General features: G+C 44.2%; 1 protein-coding gene across 3 annotated transcripts in view; it reads right to left on the reverse strand.

The window, feature by feature from the left end:
* DVL1 (dishevelled segment polarity protein 1) overlaps positions 1-22,623 on the reverse strand; it is a 69,497-nt gene that overhangs the window by 31,882 nt on the left and 14,992 nt on the right. For all 3 annotated transcript variants that reach the window (XM_048326326.1, XM_048326325.1, XM_048326327.1), the window contains exon 2: positions 10,228-10,297. In XM_048326326.1, coding sequence (XP_048182283.1) covers positions 10,228-10,297 — 70 coding nt within the window. The remainder of the gene's footprint in view (positions 1-10,227; positions 10,298-22,623) is intronic.

The raw sequence follows: 22,623 nt of genomic DNA on the forward strand, positions 1-22,623 counted from the left end.
TTAATATTTGAAACGACTGTACAGAGATTCTTCTCCCATGAAGCTGGGAGAATTTTGTATATCCTAATGCAAAAAATATATTTAAACAGTCCACTGACCACACACAGCATTTTCTGGCCATGATCCACAGAAATTAGACTTGACCTGGAGGTGAGCAGGGTGACTTTATCACCAACCCCCTGAGCCACCTCATCACTTGGCTGAGTCTCTTTAAACACTTGATTATAAGGTCTTTAATTAAATAAATCCTCAATTAATGATATAGATTAATACCTTTCACTAACAGGCAACGAGGTCTCAGCTTCCCTTTATTTTTAGTTGTGGAAGAAGCAGAGCAGGAGAGATTCCAGCTCTAACTGGTTAATTTATTAAGGACTAATTCTAATATAATGATCAGAGAGGTGCTGGCTGTTAAAGAAGGGGATGGAAAGGAGGGAACTGGCATTCAGGATGCAGGGAATTACTCCTAGGAGCATCAACCATAAATATGAGGCAGAAAACACACACAGGCTGTCAAAAAGGAACTGCCTGGAGACAAAACAGCTCCCCAGCACCACATGGAGTCAGCTGCATTATTCAAACTCTTATCACCAAAGCAGGAGCAACAGAGGAAACACTGAAGGGAAAAATAACACCAGCTTTCCTAATAACTTGATAATTAAAGCTGCTTTCTTCCAGGTAGGGAAGTTAAAGGGAGATGTTTAGAAAGTGTGTTGGTGTTAGGGAGATGCAAGGATGTCTCTGAGCCTGGAAGATTCCCTGAGGAATCTCTGGGCTTTCACTGACAAAAATCAAACCAAGGGATGAAAAGAAGAACAAATAAGGCAAAAAAACCCCGAAAGTGGGTGTAGGCAAGATCTGCACATCCCCTTAGCCCTCACACTCTGGGCTGTGAACGCAAAACAAGCCCCTTGGCCCGAGGTATTTGGGAGCAGGAAAACACAGCCCTCCTTTAAGCCTTTCTGCTCAGGGCAACACCTGACTCCAGGAGGAGCCCACCAGACAAATCCTTCCCGTATTTCGGGATATTTGCTCTCTAGCATTTCCCTGCTCCTGGAGGAACTGATTCTGCAGGAGGTTCTGGGTCACTTTGGCAGTGCAAAATCCACTGCAGCAAAGCATCTCCTGGTGAATGTTGTCCCTGGAGAGTGATTCCCTCAAGGATAAAGCACTGGGTACCCATTTCTTACTGATCTGCAGTGGGAATAGAGCCACAAACAGCCTCAGCCATCACCGTGAGAAAGGGGAGAGGGCTGCAGAAATTACCCACACTGATCTTTCAGCTGCACTGAGGAAAATAAACCACTTCAAACTTGAATCAGCTCACCACCAGACACAGTGAGCTCGAGATAAATTTGAACTCAAGATCCCAGCAGTATCTCCCCCGTTCCCAAGCAGCTTGTTAATCCTAGATAAACATCTCCCACACTTCCAGGAGTAAATCACAAGCACAAGAGCCATGACAAAGCAGTGGCCAGTGCAGATAGTCCCATGTTTACCTTCCCAAAATAAGTTCCAAGCTGTGCTGGCTGCAGGCATTTCCACACAAAGCACACTTAATTCAGACACATCCTCTGGGGTGAAATTTTGCCCCTGAGGAATAACAATAATAAATAAATAAACCCAGGAGTGTAAGAATTTAAATAAGCTGTCTAACGTGATCTTGCTTTTATGATAACCACGATCTGGGAGCTCCTGCGAGAGCGTTAAGCAGAACTTGAAGCAATTAAGTTGTTTAAACAAGACACAGACTGTCCAGATCTGTGTCTGGTTACAAGAGGAGCACTCTCACTCATCAAAGCTTTCCTTCTTCACTTTCAGCTCCCTGTGTTCAACAGCACTTAATATAAATGGGTGGCTGCAGACCAAATGAACAAAAAACACCCCAAAAGAGCACTGGAACAACATTTGTCGTGCTAGAAAAGAAAATCTGCAGCAGAATCTCCCAACAGTCTGTAAATCATCATTAAGATAATTCTGTCCTTTTCTCTGACAAGCTAATAGGAATAAAACACTCCAATATTCCATCATTTTTAATGGAAAAGGACTGCCACAATAGAGTGTTTTTGCAGGAGAAGGGCAGAGTCACTACCAGCTCCCTGGCCACGAGCCAGTCCTGATAATTATATTTCCCCCATCAAGCCTCCCCTGCAGCTCTGCATCTCATCCTTCCCAGGACTGGAGAGAGAATATCAAGCCTGGCATGGTGCAAAAGAATCTCAGGTGTTTTTGATATCCCCAGTGACTCCCACAGAGCCACTTCCAAGCTGTGACAGGACAAGCACCAGTGAGTTGTGCAAGTTCCACAGTGTGCTAACAAACCACTGCCTGAAAGCTTCTGTTTCCTCCTCCTGTTGCCTTCTTCTTGTTCAGGAGAAGGATTCCAGCAATCCCAGCAAAAAATCTGGCTGAAAAAAAACAGTTGTATTGGAAGTCATTTGCAGAAATCAGCGTTCAGTTCACTGCTTGTGTCACCACCAGACTTCCAACCCGATCTCCAGTCTTTGGATCAGTTGTTTCACCTCTCTGTAGCAAAATTTCCCCTTTTCTTCTTCTCCACCACATTCGCTGATGGTTTTTAATTAATTATGGTAAGGCCTGACTCTTCCAGAGCTCAGCAGAAATCTGAACAAACTCCCACAGGCATTGAGGCAGCTCAAGGAATGGCCTGTGCAGAGTCCAGGGCTGAGGACACCAGACAAAAAGCAGCCTGGGGAGGGGAAAGAGCAAACATTGGTGCACTCTGCTCTCAGAGTCTCATCTGGCTAAATATTTATTAATTTATCAGCACCAAAAGTACAATATTTAAACTCTCACCGAGGAACAGCAGCAGCTCTTGGTGTTTCTCTGAGCTCAGGGAGAGGTGAGGGACTGATCCCAGTGACTAAAGAAATACCCAAAAGAGCCATTTATATTTTTGACAGCGACTTCAGAACAGCCACATTCATCTATGAGTTAGAAGTAATTATTTCCTATAAAGTCACAGGCATCTCAAATCCCAAGTCAAAGCTTCAGAGATGTGGCCCATTATCCACACGAAGGCTGCTCCCAAAGGAGCAATTGCAGAAAAGGGCTGTGCTCCACCAGGAATTCTCTCAAAGGCACCAGGACTCCACACTGCTGGAAAAACCTTATCAGGAAAGGGATGTTTATTTTAGCAATGAGAAATTGTCTACACTGAGATTAGGCTTGGGATGAATGAGGGTTTATATAATGTGTGAAGAGACTGGCCCTGAAATCAGCTCCTTTTATACAGAAACTCAACAAGATTCTGCTCCTGGGGATTTTTATTCCCCGCCTCAGCTCTGGGCACTTCTTTCATTTCCCAGCCCTGAAGCTCCTGTGCTGCCCTTGTCAAATGGTTCTGCCCCACGACGTTAATTGTAATTGCAAATACAGGCTCTAAAAAGCTGATGTACAAACAGGACAAGTATTATCTGCTGGCACCCAGATAATGGGGAAGAAAAACCAGGGAAAACCTCACAGAAGGCAATGACATCACTGCCAGCCAATAGGAAACTGCACATTCCCGGCAGCCAGGCAAGGAATTGTTCCCAGATGTTGCAAATCCTTCCTAAAAAACAGAGATAACAGCCAGCCCAAGTGCTGGCTCCGAGCTGGCAGCAGCCACAAGCCAATTCCTGCCACACTCGCAGCTTCCACCAGGCACAGAGAAGAGAAAAACGTTTTAAGGCATTACAAAAAAAATATTTTCTTCCACACAATTTTTTCAAATTGCCCAGTTAAGGACCAACAAAAGAAAAATAAAGGCAAAAAGCAAAACTGCATTAATAATTTCCTTTGGGTAAGCAGTCCCAAAAAACTCCTAATAAATTATTCCCCGAGAAAAATTATATTCTATGTTGTGTGTTAGCAGAACAGGACACACATCAGGTACTTCTGGTGTGTAAAAATGCATTTACTGCAATAAATTAAGAATTCTGACATACTAACTATGATACTCTATATTGTTGAAAAACTAAAGGTCAGCCACTGAAAAGGACTCTAGGAAGGAGCAGCTCTCTGTCCCAAATTATTTAGTGCTTAGAAGAAAAAAAACAACACAACAACAACAACAGCAAAAAGAAACAAAAACACGCAAGAAGAAAAACAAACCCACCCTGAAATCAAAAGAACAAGATCTGAGATGCAGAGGAGAAAAACAAGCAGGACACAGGAGGGCTGGGGAGGAAGTTTAAATAGCTAATTAGCAGCAGGGATTTTAATTCAATACTAATCCAGCTGTACATGGGAGTTCTCAGGGCAGCCAACGTAAGCAACAACTAAAGACTTGCAGATCCTCCCTTGAACATTTTCCCCTATGGAAATCAGTCCTGCAGATGACACCAAGATCAAAGTTCCCACCTCTGACAAATAGAAGGATTCAAATGTTATTAAAAAAGATGAAAATCTCCAATTTCCAAACGTCAGGCATGGTGTAAACTTCAAAGTAGCCACTGTATCAGTCAGGAGGGGAGATGTGGGGACAAGAGGAGGCTCAGCTGTGGCGTGTGCGTTTCATTTTGCGATGTGAAATGTGTGGTGTGGCTGTGAAACACACGGAGAGACACCGCAGTCATTCCCAGGGAGCACCACAACCCTCCCAGATGGGTTTGTGCAAGAATCCCAAGCTGTCTCCCACCAGCTGACACACGTTTTATAGCACTGGAGACAAAGAAAGCTCAGGCCCCGTTAAAATAAAAACCCAAACAGATAAGGAAATAACCCTGCCCAAAACACTTTTTTTTTTTTTCCCCCAAAAGGTAAAGACCCAACTTTGCTATCCCTGGAAGATTTGTGTGCAATTATCTGTTAAGTTCCAGTGAATGGGATATTAAAGAATTCGAAACTGAACAATTAACTTACAGTGAGATTTACATAAAACTCCTGCAGTAATTAGCAGCAAATAGAGGCAGATAAGCCCTGCAATTTTATGGGTGTCAGTGTGGAAAAAGTAATTTGCAATTCATAATGCAGGTCAGACACAGATGTTTCAGCTGATTGCTGAGCCCAGGGAACAGAAGCCCTTGTCAACATCATCTGCAAAAAGTGCATTGTGTGAGCTCCAAACCCAAGCCAAACCAGGATATGCACAGAAATTTGGGAGCAGGCTGATGGGTGGGAAGGGAGGCAAGAGCCCAAGTTTTGAAGGAATAGATCCAACCCTACTTCCTACAATCTGTGTTGTCTCTGCAGAACTGGATGGGTTGATAATTCATCCTGAGCAGCACAAAAAATTCGGTACAGCACACAAAAAAGGCTCCACTAATACCCTCAAATAATTAATTTAAACCACACATCTAAATTTTGCTTTTAGATCTTTGCAACAGCACCATTCTCTATTAAAGGCCTGGACACTGACTCCAACTGAGCTGATTTTTGTGGGTTAAGCTCCTGTGCTGACATGAAGAAGAAAAAATATTTCACTATTTCTCATCTACATGCTGTTATAGCATTTATCATACATACCATATATCAGATAAATGGTATCTGACCTAAGGAAGAAAGGCAAACTGAACCCATTCTCCTCCTGAAGAAAAGGCATGAGGAATGAAGGAGGGATTGTGTTCTGACTTGGAAAGCTGGATTTGTCTATTATCTGTTGAAGGTAGATGAGGAACTGCCTGAGCCCCATCATTAGAGAGGGTGATATAAATACCAGAAAAGCTGCAGGAGAAGCAGTGAATGCACTCACAGAATAATTGACTTCTGCAAGAGACCTCTGGAGCTGCTCCAGTCCTGCTCAAAGCAGGAGCAGCAACTGCTGAGGGATTGGAAATAAAGAATCCCAGAACGGTTTGGGTTGGAAGGGACCTTAAAGCTCATCCAGTTCCATGGGCAGGGACACCTTCCACTGTCCCAGGGTGCTCCAACCTGGCCTTGGACACTGCCAGGGATCCAGGGGCAGCCACAGCTTCTCTGGAAAATCCATTCCAGGGCCTCCCCACCCTCACAGAGAAGAATTTCTTTGCAAATCTGATCTAAATTTCCCCTTTCAGTTTGACCCCATTGCTCCTTGTCTGATCACCACAGCTCCTTCTCCAACCAGGTTTATCCCCAAGCACAAAGACTGCACATCTCTGGGTGAGCTGGGCTGGTTCACCACCCTCAGAGTTAAAAAAGAAATGTTTTTTTAATGTCTGAAGAGAATTTCCTTTGTTTCCATTCATTCCTATTGTCTCTTGTCACTGGTGCTGTTGAGAAGGCTCTGGCTCATCTCAGCATCTCCTTGTTTGCCAGATGCTCTTGTCCCTTAACCACCAGACTTCCCACATGATCTTGATGGGAAATTTTAAAAAGAAATCCATGAAAAACGTGTGTGTCTCAGTTTCCACCCCTAATGGGGAAAAACCAGCTGGTTGTGACAAAGAAAATACAAAATGAAGGTTTCTGGATCAGCAACTGTCTCCCACCATGCACAGGGAGAAAAAGGAGAGCAGATACTGATCTTGGTTGCAGCCTCCAAGCAGAAGTTTAATGCAAAAAAATAGGAATGACTGAGAAGATTTCAAACAAGCAGCAAATCCTTGGAGCAATGATTCTGCCTTCTTCTGCATCTGGAAAGCAGCCAGCAACTTATACTGATGCAGGAATCACAATAAATTGACTTAATTCCTGAAATGCATCTCAGAGATTGTGATGTTCCTCTGAAATGAAAATAGGAACAGCCCCAGAATTAAAATATAACATTTAACTGGTGTGTGTGTGTGTAGTGTTGTTCTGATCTTATTTCTTCCTATTCTCCTGCTTTCCAGCTGGAAAAGCCATATATTTTCATGTTTCATGTTATTTAAGGAGCTGGCAAAGAATTCAGCTCTTAACATGAGATAAAAATGCCCTTTGGGAGTTGGTTGGGAGAAGGAAGAAGGAAGAGATTGAGGAATTGGGATGTAAAGGGGAATGAAATAATCCACATCCTTATTCATGTGGAATAGTGGGGGTGGATTTTTCCTTAAACTCCAAGAACACCTTGCTGGAACAACTTGAGCCATATTTTGCTGCACAGAAGAGCCTGAATGGTGTCTGGAAGTCAGAATAAATCATCAATACACTGAATTCTCCAAGTAAAAGATAAATTTAACTGGACCACACAGATAAAAACAAACAGCCCCATCCTCCTACATGCACTGGGAAGAAGAGACCCAGGTCAGGGATGCAGAGGACAACCTGGATATTGAATTAATTGAATATTTAATTAATATTTACCAGCTCAGCAGCATGGGAGAAAGGGGCAGAAACAGGGAGGGGATGACACTGAGGAACAACCAGGGCAGGTGTTGCACACTGAGGAGGAAAGGGCTTCTCAGGATGAATTTGCTCTCCTGACAGGAGCTGCCATCAATTCCCACCCCTCTGCTGCTAAACCAGATGCTGCTCTCAGGCCATGGCAGCACAAATCCCACCTCCATTTTCTCCCCTATTTTATCTGCAGCTTTTGGGACGCTCTCTTCCACTTGTTAATCACACATGAAATCCCTTTTTGTCCCATCCATTCCCACCCTGCCAGAGCCCCACGCTCCGGCCCCCCAGTAATCCTTGGATTGAAGGCAAAAACAGCACCACCACCATCCAGAGCTCAGGGGCATCCTGAGAGCAGCAAATTCAGCAGCACTGAGCCCTTCAGCCAAATCCCTCAGAGCATCCAGGGGCTGATCCCACAGCAGGGGCCATCAGGATGGATGTTCCTCCTGGAGGAGTTATCCCCATCCCACCTCCAGTTCCCACACAAGAATGGACACAACCTCATTAAGAAAGGACTTTGTGCTGGCTCCAGATGGACCCTCAGCTCTCAAACACTTCACTGTTTATTTGTTTGTTCAAACATCAGTTTGGTTCCCTAAAGCCAATGGTTTTATTCCTTTGACAACCGATTTACTCATCCAGGGAATCTTCCCTTTTTCCTGGAGGCAAGTGGTGCTCATTCCTTTCCCTGAGCACTGCTCAGCTTTAGATCAGAATTAGATCAGAACAGCAGCTTTAAATCGAAATAACTCTGCTTTGAAACACTCCTCCATTCCCAAACCAAGGTATTTTGGTGCCTGCTGAGTGGAAGTGCATGGCTAAATTCTTGGAAAAGCTCTGGAAGTCACGTTGGTTATTAGTCAGCTACTGCTACTGAGGCAAAAGGTTGGAGCACAAAGGTAAAAAAACAGGTATGGAGGTCCTAAAAAGAAGGGAAAAAGCAGCTTTTCCTTCTGAACACAGTTCCCAGGAACAAACAGCTAACTTTGCAGAGTACAGACTACACATCCCAATTTTTAAGGCCTCAATTTAATACAAAACCTAGTAAGTGCTTAATACACATTTGGGTGTGTGGGAGGACTGAGCTTAAGCTCAGCTTTACAAAGCCACGTGTTTTGCTTGCCTAACACTAAAAACCTGTTGGGACTACACAGCTGCCAGAGCCTGAGTGCCCTAAAATTAAAAGCAATCAATAGAGCAGGAAGAAGTTGCTCATATTGTGTGATCCAGCTGAGCTCAGTTCACCTGCCAGCCCCAGCCCTCCCAGAGCAGCATTTCCAGCTGCTCAGAGCCCAGCAGGGGCTGTGCCTGATGATCCACGAGGAATCATTGCTTAAGAACCATCTCCCAGTCAAAGTGAGGTTGAAAAGACACACGTTGCACTTTTCTTTACACAACGCTGGAGTGCACACATGCAGGAAACAGCATGCAATCAATCTGGTATTTGATTTTTTTATGTCATTTTGATGTAATCCTGTCTACAAGAAGCCAGGCTGAGAAACTTCAAGCTCCCCAGCAGGTAGCAAATGTCCTTGTCCTGTAGAACTTCAATGTCTGGGTTACTAAAATATTTTAAGGGATAAAATAGTTAAAATATTTTAAGTTGTAAAAAATGTGAGCAAAGATCTTCAACTCCTAAAATCAGCAAGGGACTGGAGAAAGAGATAGAGACAAAGCTGCTCACTCCACCTGAGAACTCCAAGTAGCCCCAGTTGTTCCAACTGGGCAGTTGGAAAAAACTCCTATAAACCTACTTTACTACTGCTTCCTTGTGTACCTTCATCCCAGCAAAAGCAGGATCCAAACATGGATCCAAACATTTATTCCATGCTGAAAAGCTGCTCCAAGTCTCTGTTCAGCACAGCTCTCACCCCCATGGCACTCACCGTGTTTGCAACCCCACTTGGCACCATTTGTTGAAGCCAAGCTTTTCACAAAAATACATTTTATACTCAAGACAAACTTGAGATTTTGGAAAACACCATTCTTGTCCTCTGCTGTGTTCCCAAGATTGTAAGCTCAGCTTGAAAGTGGATATTGAAATCACAGACTATGCCTCAAAAGCTGCTTTGGTGTTAAAATCTGAAATACCACTGCTCTCTTCTCTGCCCAAAGGTGCTCAACCACTTCCATCACCCTTGACAGGCACAAACCTCCAGTCCCCAGGCAGAGAAATGTGTGCATGACACACCAAATCCATCCATGTGTTTATCTGTGCCCCAAACATCATCTGAAGGTGGGAATTCCTGTATTTCACACAGAACTCGGCAGCAGGAGACTTTTACTGCATCTCCACTAAGAGAATGAGGCTGAAGAAGGAGAAGTGTGCCAGCACCAGCTCAGCCTCAGCTCAGCACACACTGCCCAATAAATGGGAGTAATTAGGAGCTGGTAATTAATTAGTCCAGTGAGGTGACAAACAAATCCTGGCATATTGGAGAAATTAGCACATTAAACCCAGACAAGACTGAGGGAGATGGGATGTGCAGAGCAGCACAGTCACATCTGGATCACTGACTCCCTCTATAGCTGAACCAATTACAGCCCAAATTCCTTTATTTTTGTATTAAATTTATTTTTCCGAAGCTATAAATTTTCATGTCTTTTTACTGAATGCATACACAATGCTTAGCCCCCGAGATTTAAACCTCATTTAAACCTTCCAGGCATTACCACAATACCAATACAATGAAATTTAAATACCATCACCAAAATCCACCAGAAGATCACATTTAGCTGTTTTTGAATAAGTTGTTTTGGCTCTTTAGTGACAGTACTAAAGCTGTTTTCACGTTAAAACCACCTTTTCAGCTCTGCACACTTTGTGGACGTCCCTTTGATTTTTAAAATGTATTACTTAAGAACAGGATTGTTATAATTAAAATTTATACCTTTGTTTTAATGCAATTTGAGATTCAAGATACTTCTAAAAATCAGGATCCAGTATCAAACAACACAGATTTACACATACAAAATCCAACATACCCAGGACACCACTCTTCCATTGAAGCAAGGGAGCTTTGCATTGTCATCTGAGATCTCCTCCTTTACCACCCTGGAAAACAAAGAAACACAACAACAGGAAGAAAATCAGGAGTTTGAAATCACATCACATCAGAAGGGACAGTGGTTTTCTCAAATTGTCCAGGGGAAATATAATTTTTTCATTAAAATGTTTGTATCAGCAGGTGTTCTGTGTTTAAAGAATATATGACTGTGAGAATAGAGGAAACCAATCAAAACAAAGGGTAGAACAGCAACTTTCCAGACAACCAACCCAAACTGGGAGGCACAGAAGTAATTTCAAGCATTTCCCCATTTTGGAGTCTCCCCAGAGCCTTTAAAGGTCTCATGGGGACTAAAATCCCCCCCTGTGCTGTGCAGTCTCTGTGTCAGGGATCACAGATTTGTAGCAGAAACAGACTTCTGGCCTCAAATTCCTACACTGCAGAACAGGGATAAATTTGTTTTTGACAATCTCAAGTCAAACTCCATCAAATGTGTGGATCCACAGGCACAGTCTCCTTTATTTATGTTTTTGTCTTGTTGCTGTGTGAAGAAAAACCACAATAACCACGAAGCAACTCACTGGGCACAAAGCAGTGTCATGTTGAGGGGGGACTGGTTAGGAAGGAGAAGAGAGAAGAGAGAAGAAAGAAGAGAGAAGAGAGAAGAAAGAAGAGAGAAGAGAGCAAATGGACAGTTTCTTTTGAAAAATTACAAATAAATAACTCCCCCACTAATGCCTGCATTCCCACATATTTTAAGGAATGAGCACCCTTTTTTTTTTCCCCTCCACACTTATTTGCATTGTTAATGGCTGGCAGGGCAATATTAGGCAATCTTCACCCTTTTTTGCTATTATTGGAAAGAAAAACATTGTAAAATATTCACTTAATTCCTAAAACATCTGTCCTCCCTTCATCTTTTGGCAGCAGGAATCAGATCATATGATTCCATTATTGGTTTTAGTCATTTATCCTCAGACTCCAAGGAGACAATTACGAGCCAACTCCACTGAAAGCAGATACTCAGGGTTTTAAAAACCTTTGACAATTCAGTGAAGCTCTCAGACCTGTAATTCTGGAGCTGCAAACCCAGGATTTCAACACTCTCCTGGATCTCCAGCCCCAATGGACAGACTGGAATCCAGGCATTATCTTTGGTGTTCCACGGAGTCCTGCAGGGAACACTCACTCAGCAGAGCTCCAGCTGCTGGATCAGCAGAGAAAGATGCTGCAATAATTTTATCTGTACATTTGAAAGGGCAGGATCTTCAGGAAACGACACTTAGGACATCCCAGAAATCCCAGGCAAGAATTTCTGCGCTGAGCAAAAACCACGTGCAGAATTTCTGCACCGAGCTTTACAACTCGGGCAAAAATCAGGCATTAAAACCTGCCCTGAATGGGAGGTTCTGTGCAGAGGAAAGGCTTGGGGGACTGCCTGAACCTGACACGTAGAGCACTGAGGAGCTCCTGCAGTTCTGCACTGACTGGTTCAGCCGCCCTTGCGATGGAGAAGGAGCTCCCTGGACTCACCAGGACAAACCCAGGCGCCCCATCCCAGCTCCAGCCTTTGCTGCAGCTGAAGGGAACAACTTCCAGATCTGTTGCAACTTGATCTACTAAATATAGCCCTGAGCTATGAGGCAAGAGAATGACAGACTGTAATTCCCAGCTTGCTTTGGGTAGCAATCAGCAGTGCCAAGAACATCAAAGACAGCAGCAGCCACTCATTGCAAATATCGCTGTTTTACAAATCATTATTTGTAGTAAAGAGGCGGCTCCTTTCAATCCCCGGCAAGGAGAAGCAATGGAGAAGGCAAAAAGGAGGGATAGGAGTGGTTGCAGCCGTTTTCTTCAGTCTGAGGCCAACTTTGCCATCAAGGAGATGCTGTTTGCACGGATTTGGAAGGGAGGGCAGGACAGGCAAGCGCTGCTGCCTGCTTTGGGAACACATGGAATATTTGGAATTAATACACAGCAGCTGGAGATCAGGGTGGAGACCTAAGTTCACAACCCAAACCAGCATGGCAAGGAAAAAAAGGTGATTTCTCCCAGAGACCTCTTTCCTGAGGTGAAGAATATTGGCACTGGATGTGGTCCACTGTGGAGATAAATCACCAGAGCTCTCAAACTGCTGATTGTTAATGGACTCCCTGCTTGAGAATAACACCAAAGACCATCTGACAGCAAGACACAGAAAAGGGGATGTTTATCCTCTTTCAGAAAAGGGGATATTTATTCCCCAGGTCACATCCTGCCTCTTGGCAGCCCTGTGCCTGTGTCAGGTTGGAAGGCACAGAGCCCCTGTTCCAGCACACACAACCTCCCATTGAACTGAGGGTCAGGGAGAAGAGAGCAAACAAACACCTGGCCACAAAGGCACCACTCAGTGAACAAAGCTGACACTTCCAGGTCACAGCAGGTCTGCCTGCCTGGGTCCCACCTCCACACATTTTCCCCTTGGAAAGGGAGAGCACGCTCTGCCAGCACACCAACAATTTATAGAGATTTTTCTTCCATATTCGCAGAGTCCCTCTTCCCTGCATTCCAGAAAAGTCTCCATGCACAAAACATCCTTTAATTCATCCTTCAAATGTATCTACCAGGTGGAAGGAAGGTAAAAGAACACAGGGAGCAGCTCAGGCAAGGTCCCATCAGAGCCAGATCATGAAAAATACCCCACTCTTTTACCCCCAAACACCTGCTCTACCCCATCAGCAAAGCCCCCATTATCCCCTCCACATCTATGAGTGCAAAAAAGGGTGAGGAAGTGTAGGGAAGGGGAGGAGGGAACAGCTCCACAAGCTCACATCCTCTGCTTTATTTGACTTAGAGGAGATTTAAGCACTAATTACTAAATGAAACAATCACTGCTGGTAGCAGCCCCTCCTTCCTCTGGCTTCCTGGAATTGTGTCTGGATCCTCTGGCTTTCCTACCAAGCTGCTCTGCACAAATAGGTGTTTCTGCCTTTCCCAAACCCAGTGCTGCTCACCCTCACACCTCACCTGTTTCTGGGACAGGTTTCCCTCCCAGCATCCTGACTTTTTGTTTTCTTCCACAGAGGATTTTAGCCAGAAAACCAGGGATTGTTGAGGCTTAGCCTCCCTCTCATCCCCCTGCAAAGCTGCCTCAGAATATCCACTGATTCCACATGAACTGGGATATACCTGCTTCCAGGTGAACCCCACAAACCTCTCATGGTTTCATAAGCATTGAGATAATTGGCTATTAAAGACTGGGTTTGATAGTGTTGCATTCTGATTGCATCATGGGTGCCGGGGAGAGACTGCATTCCCCACAGTTAGCTGGGTGATTTTTCATTCCACTCAGAAAAATGAAGTTAAGGAAAATCTCCTTTCCCTCCAACACCACAGACATGGGAAATGCAGGGTCGAGACAGATTTATTCCAGGTTAATGTGTACCACGACACAAACAGAGCATCTCAATGTCCTTTAGCACCAGATTAATCCCACCTTATCACTCGGATCATAATCAAGTCTTCTCTTAATTGTCCTTTACTGATGGGAAAAGGGGAGAGAAGCTTCAATCATTATGAACTTACTTAGAGATCCTTAGAGAGAAGCCAAAGGAATTAACTCTTTGTGCTAAATGTATCTTTTGTTTATTCCTGTCACCTCAAAGGTGATTATTCAGATTTTAGTTTTCATTCATAGGATCAGGTTGGTTGGAAGATAAATCCAGAAGTCATCTAGTCCAACCTTCACAGAGGGTTTAGGTTGCTCAGGGTCATGTCCAGTCAAGTTTTGAGCATCTCCAAGGCTGGATGTTCCACAACCTCTTTGGACAATTTGATTCTACTTTATGAAGCAGCAGTTTTCCAAAAAGCTGTTTCAATTAGCAAAACCATAAGTAATCATAATTGCAATTACTCAACTGGCATCGAAGGCTGCAGCTCTAAAAATAGTCTGGCTGAAGGTGATTAATGCTTCAGTGTGAATCTTTAATGAAGAATTCAAACTTCAGGATTTTTACAGCTGAGGCCAGAGCAGAGAGAGCCTTTAGCCACCATCCCAATGCAGGGAAAGGAATGAAAATAAAGCCACACGCTGAATTTACAGGGATAAACACTGGGCTATCATGGTTTTTTCTGGAAATAAGAAAGAAGGGAGGAGAGAAATCCCTTTGATGAGCAGAGAAACACCAGGATGCAGTGCAGGATCTGCAGGAAAGCCTCAGATCTCGTCTGCACCCCGCAGAGCCGGCAGGCAGGAATTGTGTGGCATCATTCCCTCTCTTCCTTCCCCAGGCTCATGCCAATGACTCCTCAAAACCCCCCAGAGCCACAACAGAACCAGCATTCTCCTTTTTTTAGGTTGTTATTCCTAAACAACACTGCCAATGCTTTGCCTTTCCATACAGGCCCCGTCGTGTGCCAGCTCCCACACAAACCTGTCAAAAATGAGTATGAACACGCCGCCCACAATTACGACAGAAATGACACACCCAGATATGTGTAAGTGACACAACTGTGGGACAAAACCCTCTTCAAAACACTCTTCAAACAAAGATATGCAGCTTCAATGCAAACAAGCTCCTTCTTACCGTTTCTATAGAAATTGTAGCAAGAAGCTGCGTGCGGTGCCGGGGAAGTCACCTCTTCCCACACAGGTGACAAACACATCAAAAACCACTTTTTCTTCATTGATGTAACAGCTGCTGCTCTGTCTCATGTTATTCTTAACCCTTTAAAAAATCTAAACCCGCACTCTCAGTGATTCTGCCTGCAATTAAGAGTTAACACATTCATGTATTTATACCCCAGTTATCCTCTGCCACATCTGATCTTCAGCACCACACTAAACACTTGTGCCCACAGGACTGCCTCTTCCCTGTTTTTTCCACTCCACCTTTATTCCTGCAGGCATATCCAGCAGTTTGTCATGCCAGGGATAATTTATCATCTTTCAGGAGAACTGCAGGATGTTGGAGAGGTTTTGGCACTTTGGTTCTGCACCAGATACTGCCCTAAGCTTAAGCATACGAGTGATGCAAGAATTATTGTGTTCCCTAGGAGATAATCAGCCCAAATCTGCTCTGATTTCAAACATAAAACTTCCCTTTTTATGGCAGTGAGTTGGGACTCGAGGACAACTCAATTTGTTTGGGCTCTGCTCTGGCACCACAGCACTGTATGACCTCGAGGAGGTCAGCTGGCACATCACACTGCAAGAAAACTACAGAACCTCCGTGCTTGAAAGTTCCTTGGAATGCTTAAGACAGACATTTGGAGCAGCAGAAAGCCTCCTAACTTGGTTAGGGAAGCCAGGAATTCTGCTTGAGAACATGAATCCAAAAAGAACGATGGGAGCATGGGAGGGAGGGAGGGAGGGAGGGAGGGAGGGAAGCAGAGATTCCTTGTGTGACTCTGAAAGGGGAATTTTGATGTGCAGCAATCCCTTTTTGCCCTCTGCATCATACTCCAAGCACTCTGCAAGGCCCTGTCAGCCCTCAGCAAGTGCAGCACTGCCACAGGGACTCGTTCCAAAAGGTTCCACGTGTTTTGAACCAACTGGTGCTTGGGCTGCCAGCCCAGCTCTGCCTCATCCTTCCATTTCAGTCCAGGGCAGCTCAGCCCCAAGCCAGAAATTCTGCCCCATTCCCTCCAAAGGGGCTCCAAATATGCTGCACTTTGCAGCATCTGCCAGGAATGGCTTCCAATTAAGTATTTTAAAATATTTATGACTGACTGCCCAAGAGCAGTGGCACGCAGGGAATATGATTTGCTTCCGTGCTCCTTAATGAACAATATTTCAATAGCTTTGCTGTGCTCAAGGTGTGAAAATCTCACTAAAATACAGGCATTTGTGGCATTTAAATTGAGATCTACAGAAATGAGTCTGGTTTGATTGTAGCACTGCTAGACACAACTGTGCATGGTGTTATTTCCCACTCCATGCCCAGCTAACCCAGAAAAAACATTACTCTTAATTATGTGCACAGAGAAGCCAAGGAAATGGTTGATTTTTAGAGGCCTAAGATTTTAAATTTCTTTTCCTCAATTCCATCTACTCCCTCAGAAAGGGTTTGGAACAGAACTGGGCAAAACAAACCAAGCATTTTAGCCACACTGACAGTCTCCTGTCTTTTCTATTAGTTCCCTTCTTTCCTCTGTTCCCTGTATTATTTAATAAATTATTTATGTGCCTATATTTCAATCTCACAGGTGTTAATGAATCTATTCTTGCAGCTGTCCCAAGGGACAGACACATCTCTGCCAGAAAAGCAAGGAAGTCCCAGTACAAAGGGACAGGTCAACACAATCCTAACCTGAACCCAGATTTCCAATGCCTGAGTTATAAAACAATAAATATTAACAGGTCCCCATAAAATTAAGCAGTTCTTGAAAACAGCTTAGGGAAAAACACTGCAAAAGCAGCGAGCTGCTTGTGGAATGCCCGTTTCAAGCAGCTGGCTGGGATTTGCCTTTCCCCAGGGTGCAATTATCTTCCAAACTCCAGGGCAGGACACTGAGAATAGCACTCAGGGATGTCATTCCCACCGAGCCCGGGCAGGGATGCAGCAGGGTGGGAATCCAAGGCTCTGCAGGTCTTGACCTCGCAGTCAGAGCTGCTCCTTGAGGTGCTCAGGGCTCCAAAAAACCATCCAAGGGCACTTCCCCGAGCCTGTTTGGGAGCTGGGAATTGAAAGGCAAAGTTCAGGATGCTTTTAGCTGCTCATCAGCATCTTCCAGACCCATGGATACCCAGCAGGAGATGCTGCACAACTTCAGAGTGTATTGGCCATTCCACCTGCCAAATATTCCCAATAAAATCTCTATTTCTGTGCAAGGGAGCTCGGATTTTGACAGCAGAGCCTCCCTCAGCACAGACATTAATAGGATACCCTTTTAGCTGTGCTTCCAGTCCTTTTGAACTTATTTGGGAAGCACTAAGAGCTCCATAATTCCCAAGATACCAAGGGCTAACTTTAATTCACCAACACGCACCCACTACTCTGGGACCCCCAGCAAGAAGGGAGTGTGGATACCTCAGCCTGAGCCTGGAATTCATCTGCTCAATATCCAAACGTTTCAGGGTGCTAAACCCAACTAGGTTTTATTTTTTAAATAACTATGTTTTCATCTAAAAACATACTCTCTGAATATTGATGCCTGGGGTAACAAAAAGCCCTCAGAAACAGCCAGGACTTTATTTCAGAAAATGAGTGTTTGTATTAATTTTGCAAAAATTTAATGTCCATCTTCAGCACCAGCCATGTAGAGGAGACAGGTGCTCATCCTGCTGATGGAAAAGGAAGGAGGAGAAAAGATTTTCCTGGAAAATAGTGAGGGAAAGGTGAAATGTCAAACTACAAATGATGACTCTGGCTGGAGCTGTCCTTCAGGAATCAGCTCCAGAGCAATAAACTCCAGGGATGAGTCAAAGGGCTACGTGGAATATCACATATTCCATCAACTCACTGCTCCCAGTATGGAATGAAGCACCTTTCTGGAGAGGTGAAAATCACTCACTGAGGGCCAGCAGAAGGAGAATGAGCTGCCTTAAAAACATGTCCTTGCTTGTCACTTTTTTGGTCAGAATGACTCTCAGTCCTCACAAGGAAAGCAAGTTCAGCCTCAGAAAATTGAGTATTTTTTCCAATCAGCTAAAAGTGAGTTTATTTCTACCACTGGGCCTGGCAGCAACCCCAGACCTCTCATTCCAACAGTTCAATTCCTTTTTAATAAAAGTGTCACACAGCCACGACAAACTCAGTGCCAAACAACACAAACCAAGAAATGTTAAACACACTTGGGCAAGATAAAAATCGGTTCTTATTCCTCTGTCAAACGCTCCTTTTGTGCTCTCTTGAAAGCACCTCATTACAATAATAAAGCTGGGTCAAAAAACAGCCACAAGTGTTAATCAATACCTCACAGGAATATTATTTACAGCCAGGTGAAAGTAACTGCTAACAAAGAGAGGAAAGCCAGCCCAGCTACACCAGGAATAACCACATTATCCACCAGTGCTCCAGATACTTGGGAGAGAAAAGAAACTGTTGATAAATTTATTTAGTATGGTCCCTATTCAGAAACCTCCAACAGTTCTTACAGATAATATCTCTCCCCCCTAGGTTATTTGTCTAGACATATTTTCATTAAATGGCATCATTCTGGTCACTGATGTGGTGAGAATTATTTAGTTTAGTTTAACAGAGGGCCTTTGGTCCTTCCAGAAGCCCATGACAAGCCGGGTGTGTGGTGCAGGGGATGGGACAGCTCCTGCTGCCTCCAGCCCTGGATAAAACACGGGCACAAAGGTGGAGTCAAACACCTCCAGGACCTTCCAAGAACACCCAGAATTACACAGAACACCCTAAAAGAGTCTTTATTTTGTGGGGAGCCACCGGAAGCCTTCCCTTTCCCTGGCTAGTTCTTTGTACAAGTTTAGGAAGTGCATCCCAGAATGCCCAGAATTTCCAGCGAGGCTCAAAGGCAGCCCAAGGAGGGGCAGAACAGGAACCCATTTCATGTTCCAGCTGTTCCACACATGGCCTGGGGAGTCCTTGGAGACAAAGCCCTCTGGAATGCAGATCACGAGATAAGGTTGTGGTGTCTGCCCCTTGGAAGTTTGGTCTTCCACAAGGAACACCACAGAGCCCCTTCAACATTCCCTGGAACAGCAACACTGCAGGACAGACTCCTCACAGGATGAAAAACTGGGTTCAGACCTCTTGCCTTCAGAGCAGGTAATAAATTCCACCCACACTTCAACTTCAAAGTATAGCTGGACCTACAAGTTTGTTTAGGCATTAAAAGAGAGATTCCCAGCTTGTCACAAAATCCCAAATCAGATATAAATTAAGGAACAGGGAGTCTTTGGATGCCTGTCCCTATGGGATTGTGGTCACTCTTGAAAGGTTTTCACCACACAGTGAAAAATCTGTGTTTTCACCATGGGAATGGTTTTCCAGCAGAGAAGTGAAACAAGTCCTTGGCAATAAATGCAATCCCTCAGCCCCACATTCACGTTGAGGCATGGATTTGCTATTCCAAGCTATACTACAACACATTTTCACACATTATCTATTATTTCACTAAGAAACACAGCAGTTGTAGCACAGATTGCATGGGCTGATGGATTATAGTGTCCATCTAAACATGGACAAGCCAACCTCCCTCCCTCATTTCAGGAGTGGCCCCTTCAGTGTAGAACTGGTAAGGGAAAGACAGAGATGTTATTTCATGTACTATTGTGCCCCTGAAGAGCTATGAACAAGAAGAGAACTGCAGTGCTCAGGGACTCACTTGAGTACCTGACACAGATCTTTGAGTTCTTTAGAATTTGTCCAAGCTATTCTTGTTCAGAGCATCCTTACAAGATCCAGCAGGACACAGGAATGCTGTATTCCAGGCGGATCACAAGCTTTTCCATCAGATCACCAACTCCTTGTTCCTCATCCAACAAGATACATTTGCCAACAGCTCTTAAAGTCACCCATTTAAGGGAAACAAAAATTATATAGGTCTAAAACCCTGAATCATTCAGCTAAGACAGGGAGCAAGAACTGCCACAAATGCACCAAGAAATGGTGCTCCTCCAAATATTCCTCATGGAACCATTATCCAGGAGCTGGAAAAACAGGGAGCTTGTTCTGGGAGGGGCCCCATGGAAATCTTCCCCTGCCCAGCTCTGCCTGTTTGGTTCCCCACCTCCCACTCTTTCAAAGTAGTTTCAGCAACCTGAGAGAAACAGCTCAGATAAAAGAGGCTGGGATTTTGTGCATCACAGGGAGAGAACTGAACCTTTTCCATATGCAAAGGGAGAGCAAAATGCAAACCTTTCTTTCCAAACCTGCACCAGCCCAATTGCATTTGACTTCTAAATGAGTATTTCATGGAATCCCAGAAGAATTTGGGTTGGAAGGGACTTGAAAACTCATCCAGTTCCTTGCCAAGGGCAGGGACACCTCCCACTGTCCCAGGGTGCTCCAAGCTGGCCTTGGACACTTCCAGGGATGGGGCAGCCACAGTGCTCTGGGAAATCCATTCCAGGGCCTCCCCATCATCACAGGGAAGAATTCCTTCCCCATACCCCATCTAAGCCTCCCCTCAGTCACTCTGAAGCCATTCCCTCATGCCACTACATGCTCTCATAAATTTTTGTAAACATACTATTTGTAGCTTTAAATACAGAATCCAACAGCACTTTGGCCTTAATTTTCAAGTGTATTAATGTGGAAGAAAGTGGGGAAACAAGGGGCCCATTTATTACTTTTAATGAACACATTCACCCCGAGAAGACTGAGCTTGAAACTGGGAAGAAATTTTAAGTTTTCCCTATTACTGGAGTTGTTAGAGTTGCAATACCAGGCTGGATTTCTGTGGAACAGGCTGCATTTCTGTGTCTCAGGCCAGATGTCTGTGCGTATTTCTGTGTCCTACTCAGCCTGGGACACACAGCAGGGCTGCAAAACATTCCTCACAAAGCCTATTAGAGAAGCAAAAGCCATTTGCCACATGAAGTTCAAACTAATGAGAAGATCCCAAACCCATTGTGCTGACAACCACCAAAATCCCAAAATCTACAGCTCAGACTCAGAGCAGTTTTTCAGGAGTCAGAGCAGTTTTTCACAGGCCAGACTCTGAACTGACTCAAGCCGAGCTAACACTGGACCAGCTAAACCCTAAAGTTTGATTTTCTTGCTGCTTTTTGTTCCAAACACAGTGCAGAGCATCTGAACAGCTCCAACTCAGCCAATCCACCCCTTAATCCTCCACAGCTTCCTAAATCCTACTTTTTGCAGGATACCAATAGCACCTCTCAAGAGTGAAACTCCACTTTGTCACTCCCTAATTCCGAGTTCATTGAGACATTTATCCTGCTCCTTGGCACAGCCAGATAAGGAGAGACCCAATCCCAGTGGGTTTGTAATCTGCCTGTTCTTTATTACAGCTGTGTTCCTGTCTTTACTCATTTTCTGTCAGAGGCTGGGCAAGACCAGCAGCTTTAGCAGCAGCACTTCCCAGTGGTTACCCAACCAACCAGGGGCTGATTTCTTAATTACTGATCCCTGGAGCCTAAAAAGAGAAACAGAAGCTATTAAAAGGAGACAGCAGGGATGAGAAGGAGGGCAGGGGGGTGGTGGGGATGGGAATTAAACACAGAGCAGTTGTTTAAATTAGCCCAAAGACATCCTGAGTGCCTCATCCTCAGGCAAAGGTCTCGCTGGTTAAAGCCAGCATCCAATAAGCCATCAAAAATCCCTTTAAAATGTTGGTCTGGTGGGGAAATCACAAATACAAACTAAGCAGCTCTGTCCCTCACAGGATCTTGAAGACTTTAGGACAACTTCAGTATCTCTGAATTTTCTAATGCAGGTATCACCTCCTGAGCATGTCCCAAGCCCCTGTTTTCCAAAGGAAATCTGGCCCTAAGAAAGCTCAGGTTTAATAAAAGTTCAAGTTTTGTATCCTGCCTCACAGAACACCTTCTGCAAGCTGACATCTGCACTTACAGCTGAACACTCAGGAGAGTAAACCACATTTTGAGAGGAATAATAAATTTTCAAGAGCATTTTGTTTTGCATTTAAATTTCTATACCTGCTATCCTTAGAGAAAAGGATGCCTAAGGACTCCATGAGCTGACAGATGTGCACATCTCTATTGGTTTTATTTATTTTACCTGGCTGCTGCACATAAAATGAAAATATCTTAAAAAACAGGAACATGTCAATGTGAGAAATCTGCCAGGAAAAGTCAAGGTAATTCTAGGACTACTTTAAATGAATTTTTAAGCAAATGCAGTTTTCAAGAGCCAGGTTTTCCAGGAGTTGATACCATTTAGTGCTGTTCCACCATCACTTAACCTTATTGGGTCCCCAAAGTCATGGAAGTTGACAAGGATATCCCACTTGTGCACAGTTCTGAATCCATTTCCTGATTTGGATGACATTACTGCAAAGAAATCAAAACCCAGAGAGCTCTAATGATGATCTTCAGGCTGCTCAGAGAGTTCACAGTGCCCCAGTTCTTAACTGACATCTCCTAAAGCTTCTCCTCAGTTTGGGAGCCAGGGACAAATCACCACGGCAAGAAGCCCTGGGGACAAAGGGAGAAGGGAACAATAAGACCCAAGAGTTTCTAGGACGATAAAAAAGGCTCTTATTTTTGCTTAATTTGAAGCAACACATTTTATTGGAATGACAGTGATAGACTCAAGGTTGTCAAAACCAATTCCATCCAGGAGCAATCACTGGAAGCAACCTTTAGTCAGTTTGCCAGGCTTGGCGAAATCATGATGTCATGAATTTGTTCTTGTATCCAGCAGATCCCAGGCCATGGGCACAAAAAGTGATTTTTAGCTTCTACTCACTCATTTTCCAGTACTTTCACTTTTATTCCAAG

This window comes from Corvus hawaiiensis, chromosome 22, assembly GCF_020740725.1.
Source record: "Corvus hawaiiensis isolate bCorHaw1 chromosome 22, bCorHaw1.pri.cur, whole genome shotgun sequence".
Classification (NCBI taxonomy): Eukaryota; Metazoa; Chordata; class Aves; order Passeriformes; family Corvidae; genus Corvus; species Corvus hawaiiensis.